General features: G+C 35.0%; 1 protein-coding gene across 3 annotated transcripts in view; it reads right to left on the bottom strand.

Annotated features, from left to right (window-relative positions):
• LOC108479245 (DExH-box ATP-dependent RNA helicase DExH14) overlaps window positions 1-10,642 on the bottom strand; it is a 28,715-nt gene extending 18,073 nt beyond the window's left edge. For 2 of the 3 annotated variants that reach the window (XM_053022449.1, XM_053022447.1), the window contains exons 1-24: window positions 10,167-10,640; window positions 9,190-9,251; window positions 8,907-9,075; window positions 7,994-8,447; window positions 7,847-7,912; window positions 7,282-7,386; window positions 6,891-7,193; window positions 5,954-6,070; window positions 5,783-5,842; window positions 5,354-5,425; window positions 5,162-5,278; window positions 4,906-5,067; window positions 4,271-4,336; window positions 3,999-4,151; window positions 3,824-3,907; window positions 3,126-3,200; window positions 2,911-3,042; window positions 2,755-2,820; window positions 2,116-2,181; window positions 1,905-2,027; window positions 1,488-1,637; window positions 813-1,025; window positions 360-515; window positions 44-268 (exon numbers count right to left, since the gene is read on the bottom strand). In XM_053022449.1, the coding sequence (XP_052878409.1) occupies window positions 44-268; window positions 360-515; window positions 813-1,025; window positions 1,488-1,637; window positions 1,905-2,027; window positions 2,116-2,181; window positions 2,755-2,820; window positions 2,911-3,042; window positions 3,126-3,200; window positions 3,824-3,907; window positions 3,999-4,151; window positions 4,271-4,336; window positions 4,906-5,067; window positions 5,162-5,278; window positions 5,354-5,425; window positions 5,783-5,842; window positions 5,954-6,070; window positions 6,891-7,193; window positions 7,282-7,386; window positions 7,847-7,912; window positions 7,994-8,447; window positions 8,907-9,075; window positions 9,190-9,251; window positions 10,167-10,276 (3,306 nt within the window). In that variant the 5' untranslated portion in view covers window positions 10,277-10,640. Of the gene's footprint in view, window positions 1-43; window positions 269-359; window positions 516-812; window positions 1,026-1,487; window positions 1,638-1,904; window positions 2,028-2,115; window positions 2,182-2,754; window positions 2,821-2,910; window positions 3,043-3,125; window positions 3,201-3,823; window positions 3,908-3,998; window positions 4,152-4,270; window positions 4,337-4,905; window positions 5,068-5,161; window positions 5,279-5,353; window positions 5,426-5,782; window positions 5,843-5,953; window positions 6,071-6,890; window positions 7,194-7,281; window positions 7,387-7,846; window positions 7,913-7,993; window positions 8,448-8,906; window positions 9,079-9,189; window positions 9,252-10,166 lie in introns of all 3 variants that reach the window. The other variant, XM_053022448.1, reaches the window with a different exon arrangement.
• Window positions 10,643-11,472: the final 830 nt, after the last annotated feature.

Consider the following 11,472-nt stretch of genomic DNA (forward strand, 5'->3'; position numbering starts at 1 on the left):
GAATCCTTTAAACAATCAATTCACAATAGCATGTAGGGCATACTTCTAGTGAAAGATCTTTATCAAATTGTCTGAGCGGATGTTGATGAGGCCAAATTTGGCGATCCACGGCCTTGCAGTATTCCAACATGAATAATGTCATCTCACACCAGCCTCTGCGCAAGCATATTTCAAACAAAGCACGCATGATGCGAGCCAAACTAGCACTTATATATGCAGCATCAGATACCAACGAAAAGGAATCAATGGAGCCACGTGATATGTACAGCTGCAAATTATATAACCACCACATTAGTCATGACAATTTGCTTCATTTAGCAACTAATAAACAGCATTATTGCAGAACAAGAAGTAAATACCTGAATGAGAATTGAAATTTTCCCATGCTTGTTTGAAGGCCCCCCCCTAACTTCTAATGGGCATGATGTGCGCGCCAGCATCTCTAGCTCATTCTGCTCCTCTTCTCGAACAACAATGTTTTCAAATTCAGAAGAATGGGCAACCATTTCAATTACCTATAGCAATAGCAGAATGACAGGAATATGAAAAGAATGAGTCATGTATTGAGCCTCTTAGTCTTAAGAAACTGTTGAAACCACATCACAGGACAATAAGCCTAATTAAAAGATCAATACCCTATGGACTATTGCAGGAAACTAAAGAATCCATAATCTACAGTACTTGTATTAGCATCTATAGTTATAAGAATTCCAAGAGTTACAATATAGAGAAAATGAAACAAAAAGGCAAAAGAGATGAAAATTGCATCAACTAAAGGAAACATGTAAAATCTTAGTCGTCTAAAAAATTACCTCACTGTCACTCATATGGCGCCTGAGCATTTCATTGTAAGTTTCAACACTAGAATATTGGATATAGAAGTGACTTGCAATACGACCAAGCTCTGTACAATAGAAATTCCCATTTTTCTCATCAAAACGCATCATTTTAGCTTTGTCTAGTGCACGTGCAGCATCTGTTACTAGAGCTCTTTGCTTTAAACTCAAAGAAGGATCTGCAACAACCTGCCAAACAAAAAAGCATAACAAATTTTATGTAGAAACCCTCTTGAAAATGCAGTTTTAGAATCAGGCCATGTGAAAATCTAAAACATGTTCAGATCAGTTGAAGGAATTAAGGTATACTGTCAAGCAAAAAGGCACCCTCCTCCTGATCACACAAAAACCCTTCTTCTTCACCCCCCCAAAAAAAAAAAATTTCTTCCCCGTGAAAAGAAAGGCATTCGTCTCCAGCCTCACAATCTAAAATCCCAAGAAAGTATCTAGTCACCTCCTCACAAACCTTAAATTCCCAGAACCCAAAGAAAGACAAATTCATCAAGTTATCATCAACTAATTAAGAACCGGAGATCCAATGAAATTGAGGTGGCAGAGCAACAACATATAAAGATCTAAATTTCTAAGGAGGTATCCAGAGCTGATGCTATATTTCAATAACAAAATACAGTTAGCAACAATATTAGGTACCTCATCCCATCCGATGCCATATGCCAGTGGGTTCAACCTCATCCTGATAAATAGATAGGTGTACCCAAGCCATGCGCAAGCCTCCTTGACATTAGTTACAGTACCCAATGCTACCTCTGCATTTAAATTATCTTTCAACGAGCTGATAAACTGCAATCAAAAGAAAATTTTAAAAACAAACAAAAGAGTGAGTGTTAGACATAAATCCTCAACCTCAAATCTTGTAGATCAACTTACACACTATAAAATGTTATAGTCACTAAACATGCTTATCAATGACCTCAGACGAATTCTATGATATTCTTTGAAGGAAGTTCAGATGCATGGATGATCTTTTGACAGTAAGAATGGAAGGAGTACATATGCATCAAATAAAATGTTTTAAAATCCACAAGCTCGTCATAGTACATGTAGTACCTGACTTTCTATAGGAAGTTGGCTTGTCAACAATCGCAGATAGTAGGCTAGTTTGTCATGAGATGTAATTATGATGCCCTCACCACTTTTGTCAAACTGAGGTCGACCTGCCCTTCCAAATATCTAAAAAGAAACTTCAACAGACTATCAGAAGTCAAAAAATACAATTAACCTGTTGTAAAATCATGTCTTAAGAGGAAACGAGATTTGCCTGCATAACATCTAGCATGCCCAGGTCTCGCCACCCACCAGCCTTTGGATCATATAATTGAGTCCCCTGGGTGATAACAGACAGATAAAATTAGAAAATGAAGAAAGAGCAGAAGAAATGTATCTTGCGATAAAACTCATTATATTGTATCTATCTAGCCATCCAAATTTAAGTGTCTATACTCCTTTTTTAATGTTCTTAAATGAATTTCATTATCAAAAGTCAAGATCAAATTTTCAATATATTTTTGGTGGTAAGTTGCCTCAAACATATCCACCTGTCCTCTAGTAAAGAACGAGTGCAGTTTTGGAAAATGAGGTCTCCTCATCTTTGAACCAAGGGACAAAAAGGTAAGCATACATAAGTCACTCTTAAATCAATACCACTGAAGTCCATTGTCATTAACATGATTTATTATCCGCATCTGCTTAGCAGAGAATGATCTTTGACATCCTGGAATGGAAGGCACTTATCCTCAGGTTCTAGATGACAGATTGTCAAGGTCAAGTTAATCCAGTGAGCTGACTCATGGCCTAGGATATATCAGGCTAGCTTTCAATTTTCAGCAAATGAAGCAACAACTAAAGTTCTGCCATGTAGAGTAAAATGAATGATGTGTTGATGCAGCTATTCACAGACCTTGATGACAACCGTGTGAGCAGGCAAATTAACACCCCAGGCCAAGGTAGCTGTGCAAACAAGTACCTAAAATGGAAAACGGAAAAATTCAATGAGAACTGGGTGAGATAAAATTCAAAAGGACTAACCTTGAAGTGAAAGTTGAATCAGCTTTACCCTCAAGATTCCATCAGAGAAAAGCCTCTCAGTAAGCCCCCTATCAGAACGTAACATACCAGCATGATGCACACCAACTCCAAAATCAAAAAGCTGAACTAGATCTTTGTTTCTTGACTTAACAACTTCCTTCTGAAATGCATGAAATTGAAGTGCATTTAATAAGCAACAGAGTGACATGGTGAAGAAAACAAAGGTACCTTTCCATTCCTCACCTTGATTAAGGAGAACTGGGGATGGGCATCATTCTTGAAAAGCTCAAGACCCTCATACTTTCGAGCAAGCTCAACCTGCTCATGAGGTGTTCTCAAAGTTAATGCAAAAAAGCATGGATAAATCATGAAAAAGGAAAAATATGAGTAAAAGTTTCATATCATATATTTTGCACGCATCTCCCAACCAATGCAGTATTTCATGTGTTTATAAGACATATATGCTATCTGATATTTGCATAGTTCAAAAATTTGTGAGATATGATTGTGCCTATTAATAGCATATCTTTATGTTGCAGTGTCAAATATCTGTCATAGATTAGAGCATTTCTTAAAAGTATCAATTTATACAAGAAGACCAGGCTTTGTCTAAACTCCAAGTTTTAAAAAAGAACATTTTTGTAACAGATACTTGGTTGGAAAAATATTTAGGTGCACCCTCAATTTTTCTCACAGCTAGTCATCATATCCTAATAAAAGTGTTTCTAGAAGTTCCTGGTTCAAAACCAATTATTTCTGGTTCCAAGGATTATAGCTTTTCCTTAACATAAATATCCTTTACTTTTAACAACTTTGAAAGTCATTCTACAACACAAAAACATGAATGCACATGTATACAGAGAATAGACAAACAAAAAGAGGGGAGGACTACAAATGCCAAACAACTCAACCACAATAAACACAGAATAAAAAGGGTATACCAGCTTCTCAGCTGTTTTGACAGTATCCTTCCTTGAATGAACAAACACCATCGCCTGGTGACCTTGCCTTAAGGAATCAACCACCTGGCAAAAAGGTATAGCCAACTTAATAAATTATCACTCTAAACTTGAGTCATATAAATTATAAAAAGAGCCTACTAGAAATTAAAGAGACCTTCTTATAGCATATCTCATTCAATAATTCATTACGGGCAACAAAGTTCTGCTCACTAATTCCAATATATTGTTGAGCAAGCGGAACTGGACGATAACTAGAATCAAAGAAAAAAAGGCCAGTCTCTGCATTCACTCTAAGGAACTGTGCAACCTGGACATTAATATTAAAGACATTAGGCATGCTAAGCATTCAAAAGTAAACGAAGGATCAGAATTTGGGCATTTTAGAGTGGATATTATGTTCCAACTATCAACATATGGTCAAAGAACCTCTAAGTAATTAGGTAGAGTAGCTGAAAGGCCAACAATTCGTATCATTGACTGTGTCGACTCCACCTGCCACAGAAAGAGAAAAAGAAATAAGGATAATTGAAACATTTAGATTTAAAGCAATATTAACTGAAAGTGATGATGACACTACTAAAAACCAAGAATACACAAGTTAAAACCAACATATAAATTTGTTTAAAGTACCCCCAGAGGAAGATGAATAAAATTAGTGTTCAATAAACACACACACATCAAATTCAAAAAAGGAGAACAGATAATCTTATTCTCCAACCAAAGCTAGTGATAATTCTGGTTGTCATTTAAACATTTGAACTACTAACATGGACTTGGTTAACTTTCCTTGAGCCAGCACAAGTCTTTAACTGAGATTTCAATGTATTAATTCCATACAAGCATTTATTCTTTTTCGCTTTTAAAATCAATAAAGAATGTTCCTCCTCGCAGAAGTATTGTGCACCCGTGACCTAGTCCAGTAAGCCCATTATCTATTAGGTGAGAAGACGGGCAAAGCACTATTATGTTATGGATGAAGTTTGCAATCATACACATGCTCTCAGACTACGTTAATCATAATGTTACCAATTCAACAGCAGAGACAATGAAAACTTAATTACCTGACGAAGAGTTCTAGCCACTAGAGCTTCTATTACTGGACCTCTATCATCATTTAGAAGATGCACTTCATCAATAATCAAGAGCTTCACCAGCATTGAGAGTGACATATCACTACTTTTGCGAGTAATAACATCCCATTTCTCAGGTGTTGTAACTATCATCTGATTGGTGAAAAGGAAAAGCAAAGCCTTTAGGTTCAACATGTTTGCTGTCACAATAAAAAAGTTAAGCTCGTCAAATTTATCAACAACCAACCTGAGTTTCTTCAAGTTCATTCTTAGAAAGTTGCATGTCTCCAGTAAGTTCTCTCACACACATATTCAATGGAGATAAGCGTTGACTAAATGTTGATGTGACCTCAGCAGCTAATGCCTAAAAATATAACCAGAAAGAAGTAGTCAGTCGCAAATACTCCCAACAAAAGACAAAATATATGGAGGGTTCAACCTTCATAGGAGCAACATAAACGATCTTAAATTCATCTTTATGCAAGTAGCCATCCTTGAAATGCTGCCCAATCTACAAAAGAAAACCCACTGATTACAATTTATCTTCCTTTCAGTCTAGTTCTAAAGTTATGTCCCACAGGATATATCTGTGCACTGCCAACACAGTGTATGCTGCTCTCACAACAACAATAGCCACTAACACTTTGGATGCAAGTGTTTTATCTACCACACAAATCCAGCGGTATGAAGAAAACAAAATGTAATTGTTACAATTCAGACACATCATATTATCTATCCATCTACCAATGGGTAGGCATCCAGTGTATCAAGAACCATACAAAAACAATGATTAATTTGTATTCCCTGCCAAATTGTGAAATAGAAAACTCAAAAGTGAAGATCATAGGGACCTGGCTAAAGAGTATACCTCATGTAGGATAGATATCATGGCTATGTTTGTCTTGCCTGCTCCAGTTGGTGCACAAACCTTGACAGACATCAAAATTACTTGAATTCAACTTTTGCGAAAAAGAAAAAGAAAAGAAAGAGAGACAGAAAAAATTAATATTAAATTCTACTTGTAGAATGAAAGACTCACTAATATATTCTCATTAGTGTGATATACGGTTTGGAATATCCGACTCTGAATACGATTCAGAGATTTGTAACCCCGAAAAGCAGCTTGAGCGAAGTCATCCAACTCCTTTATCTCAATCTGACCACAACCAAGAAAAGAAAGTAAGTACATTAAGCCACTATCAAAAGTACAAGTGGGCCCTATAAGTGAGGTTGTCCACTTGTAGGCCCTATAAGTTATATCTAAGGGGAGTGTCAATAGGTATTAGCCCACATCTTTAAGTATTAGGTTTCTTGTAGTCTAATAGTAAATTTGGGCCCCTCCACCTAGTACCAATTGGTTTTAGGTTGGATGCTTCACAATCCTTTCCTCTTCTTTTATTTCTTTATCAGTTCTCCTAATCAAGGTCACAGATTGAGATAACTTTTCCAGCATGATAAATCATGTTTAATGGATAAAAATTAGGATAAGGGCTAGGATGTCGGATGTCGTAGAAAGAGTAAAATCAAAGATGCAATCAAAGTAGATGAAAGCCCATAAATAGATGCACACAAACAAAGGGGAGTGAGAAGATGAAACACATGGAAAAATCACAACCAAGGTGTTAAATATACAGAGAGTAAAACAGGACACAGGTGACTAACTTACTCAACCGTGTACAAGTCATTTTTTAAGAGACCATTCTTGAACATACTAAAGAATTAGAGTCAAATTTTATATTTGAAACTACCTACTTATTTTTAACGGTCATAAAAACAAATATGAACAAACATTAATCCTAGATAACAACATTTTCCCATAATGCTTGTCAGCACATTCCTTGTACTTCTTACATAAACTTCACTGACCAAAATCTCTACCACTTTAGCAATTATAAGAAAAATACTGAACCAACCAACAAAAAGTATTGTGAATATAACATGATGGTGAAGAACAAATATTGACATAGAAGAAGTACCAGCTTTTCTCCAGGTTTCATTTGAGCAGTTGGTGTTGGGGTTATAATCACCTCCTCATACCCCTTAAAATGCTTCCGTACAGTCCCCAGTGGAAGGGCAGTTACTGCCACAGAATTAGACCCTTGACCAGATCCAATCAAATCTTCAAACGGACTTCTCTTCTCACTCGCTTGAAGTAAAGAAGAAAAGCTTGCAGCTGACATATCATTCTCAGCCCCATATTCCGTTGCACGTCTGTTACGCTTTTCCTCCTTGCGCCGCAGTTTATCAATCTGCTTCTCAGACTCTGTTTGGACAGTCACCTACAATAGAAAGAAAAAAAAAATAGAGTTTTAACAGTAATTCAGTGTTTTTATGAACAACTTTGTTCTAACAGAAATCCAGCGATACCTGGGTCCCGTAGCTGGGCATGCGTGACTGAGAACTTGAAGTCAATTTTTCAGATTTCAATACAGATAATCCATGATGAATAGCTTCAAGAAGCTCCTTTCGATGCTGGAAAAGGGGAAAAAATCAGCAAGTGACTTCTCCAAAGGACTGAATCAGAATTATCCAAATAGTTAAGCTTAGGGGGAAAATAAATAAATGAAAGTAATGGCCTCATACTAAGAAAAAGATAGGAAAATTCTGAAAGAAATAAAATTACAAAAATGGCATTCAACAAATAAAGAGAAGTTTTTAATTTGACAAGTTAATATCAATGAAGTCAAGCACAAATCTTATCCTTCAAGGTCAACTTCCACTAATTTGAGAACCAAAATTATGTATTAACCTTTAAAATCTCAGTGAAACTTAAAACTGCCAGTTTGTTAATCAAATATCAAAGCATAAAAAGATTGGACTTCCACCAAAGCAGCATCCTTTTCTCGGGCTTGTGAGAGAGATAAAAGAGAAAAGTATACTCCACAAGAACATTAAACATATAACACAGAAAATAAAAAATTAATCCTCTTACCGATAAAAGGTCTTGAACAGTTTCAAATGCGCTATCCCCGACAAGGTCCAATAAATCGCCAGCTATCTACAGAATACTATAAATGTTATGTAAGAGATACAAAAACAACATGGATAGGCATAGATCAGAATGATTAACAATCCATACCTCTTCACCAGGTTTGTCTGAATCAAGTACCCGACAGATTGCCATAGCCAGGTCATCTCGGGAAAGTTGTGAAGTACTCCCTCTAACAATTAGTTCACATGAATCTCTTAACCAACTTAAATTGAAGTTTCTACTATCAGTATTGCCATGATAATTTATAGGGCCATTTTTATCATGCCATCCTTCAATAAATGAAGAAGAAGGTGCAATGCTTTCCTCACCCAGTAATTCCACATCCTCCAAAGAAACATCCACCAAAAACCGGGCTGGTGCTTTAAAGGCAAGGTCAGCACCAAATTCTGAATCATCTCCACTTCCATTTACATGCTTTTCAGAACCAAGTATGGCCCCACTGTCTCTTGGTTGAGACTGAGATAGCTTCTGTACCAAAGAGGACACCTTCCGCACATTAGCATGTGAAACTCCATGACCAATAACTTTCTGCAATTCTACCCTGCAAATAAATGAAATTTACTGAAATCAGAAAGTCTGAATTTACAATAGAATCCTACCAAATATCTTATGAATTTGTCAGTCTTTGGGCATGTTCAAACACAATGTTCACTCACCTTCTTGCAAGAACCAATTCAACCACCATGATCCCTGATGCTTAAGAAACTTAAGCCAAAGCATGGGGCCACAAAAACCATTGCAATTATAACTTTTGAAGCAAACTAAGTGAAATCTATCTCAAAACTTAGGTCTTTACTACTTCATGGTATTGGTCAGGATTTAACCACCAGTTCTTCTATCATCACATATTTAAACTTACAAATTAGATAATGGACAACAGGATCCTCTTCCGAGCAAATGAAGCATACAAAATTAGAATGCTGGTAGAGATCCCTACTCATGCTAATTTGACTCCCATAAATAAAAACCGGGAGAAGGCAATGAGAAATCAAAGTCTTACGTCTTCTCATTTATGTTTTTATCAACTTCATCCACTTCCACTGACCCACTAAAAAGACGATAAGCAGTCAACACAACCTCACGGAACTCTTCAGAAGGTACATCTCCATCAATCAGCTCCACCACTGCCCCAATGAACTGTTTGTATACTTGTCTCACTTCTACAGAAGCTGCTTTTGTAAGTCCCATCAACAAAATGAGCATAATGTTAAACCCTATATGATGTAGAAAACACTAAATGTGTAGTTAGGATACTGCAATCAAACAAAAAAATAGGCATCTACCTTCTTCCCATTGATGAACTATCTTCCTTGCAAGCTCTAACTCATCAAGGGAGTTTCCTGAACTAAATTACACAATTAAAAGAAAAAATTCATAAAATTTTAGACTGAAATATTAGGTAGCTTTTAACTTATGTTAGAACATAAAATGAGTTTTCTGAAGCTAAAAACTAAAGTTCCATAGAGAGCCCATGAAAATATCTGCAAGAAAAGTTGATAGGCAAATTTAATGAAATTTTCAAATAGACAAGAAAAAACTCTTCTGCTTCCTCTAAATGTTGCTTTTGCTATTTGTATTTCAGTTAGAGCAAAAAGTAGAAGCATAGGAATTCATTAAAATAAAAAAAAATAAAACAAACCCTAACACAATTGTACTGTATAAAAGTAATCTATGCCTCTTGTTCTAATTATTCGAAAAAATATTATTTACTTTTGCAATCATAAACAATTATATCTAAAGAGATGAGGGATCAAGTTACACAAATGTAAGATTAATTAGCTTAACACCTTTTAATTTTTTAACAAACCAGGGTAAGATTTAACGGCGTAATCATACATGTTGCACGCAAAGATTCAAATCAATATGATATTTCTACAATATCCAAAAAAAAAATGTAATGTAGTTAAGGGATGGATTTTTTTATATTAAACAAATAATTGAACATTTTTAATGATGTTCATGAATAAAGCATGAAATACATCCGCCGGATTGAAGAAATATACAGCATGAAAGTTTAGGAAAGAGTTTAAGCAAGTCTCTCTCCGTACATGTAATAGCTTTGGATGTAAAAAAAAAGGAAAAAGAGCAACAATCAAATGTTACTTTTAGTTATTCAGGATAATTTCAATCCAACAGCACTTCCCAATTCGATAGCATTTTTCAATCCAATTCACTTTAACAAACAACAAATCCTAAACATTCCATATTTCACTTCTGAGCAAATATAGAAAGCATTTAAAAAGAACTTCATCTGTATTACTTGATAGATTTTTTCTGGGTTTCAAGGATGATCTTGCGCTGGAGATAAGCTTGGTCGATATCGAACGGTTCCCTTAAAGAATTTGTCAACCGAGGAAGCTGAACCAACATTTTATTATTCCTCTTTTCCACGATCACGGCTGCAACAATTTGTGCGTTTCTGAAACCCTTGCTTTTTTTCCTCCTATTTTTTTTGAGGATTAACTGTGCAGTAGAAACTTCATCCAAGGAAGACTAGGCGTCTCGTTTTATATAAGAACCTTTCGAAGCAGTCGCCATTGGCCTCCGGGTGATATAAAAACATATAAATGAATGAACGGACTTCGGGTTTTGTTCGGGTTTGACGAATTTGGAGCTTACGGGTCTAATTTTGGTGAATTTGGAAATTGAAATCCGCTAAGGAAACAGTCCAATTGAGATCAGACCCAATAAAGTCCCCATTTTCCTTCGAACTTTATAAACCCAAGAGCAAAAGCTTAAATGGACCTATTTATACCCTGCTTCTGTACTTCACAGTTGCCTAATTTTTCTTTTCATCTCTCTACCTAATCAATAAATATAAAATGGGCTGCAAATTTCTTAAATGGATACTACTTTTCTTACTTTACTTTGGTTCTCTCTCTTTACTTTTTTTTCTATATTTTTATTGTAATATCTAGCCATACTCGAAATTCACCCTTTTTAAGGTTAAGATATTGGTAATTAATTTTGTTTTCAAACTTGATCACATGATTGCTCAACCTAGCTAAACTGAAAATTTTCTTTCATTGATCAAGACTAATGTGTTCAAAATTGGATTGGATAGGCCAAGAATTTAAAGGTTAAAACATTCTCTAAGTCTCTATACACTTCGTAAATTTAAAACTTAGTCTCTACTTTTATTTTCATGAATTTAGCCCATCTACTTTCGAATTTAAAATTCAAGTCCAGTTTTTACCACTATTGAAATTAAAAATATATACTTAGTAGTCATGTAACAAAAAAATAATGTTGAAAATATTGATGTGGATTTTTTTAAATACTCATTCGAACTCGTAATGATAAATTATTTTTATTAGAATAATTTTCTTAAGAAAATTAACACCAACATTTTGATTGAAATAATTAACAATATTAACTATTTAAAATAACTAATGAATTATAAAACTATAGGGACAAAATTATGTAAAAAATAAAGCATAGATTAAATATAATGTATGAGCATAGTATAAGAGTCAAAATTAGAATTTGATCAATGTCTTATAATGTAATATATATATATATATATAGCAAACCCAAAAGAAATTGAAAGCTATGTGTAACTAGTA

Source organism: Gossypium arboreum, chromosome 12 (assembly GCF_025698485.1).
Source record: "Gossypium arboreum isolate Shixiya-1 chromosome 12, ASM2569848v2, whole genome shotgun sequence".
Lineage (NCBI taxonomy): Eukaryota > Viridiplantae > Streptophyta > Magnoliopsida > Malvales > Malvaceae > Gossypium > Gossypium arboreum.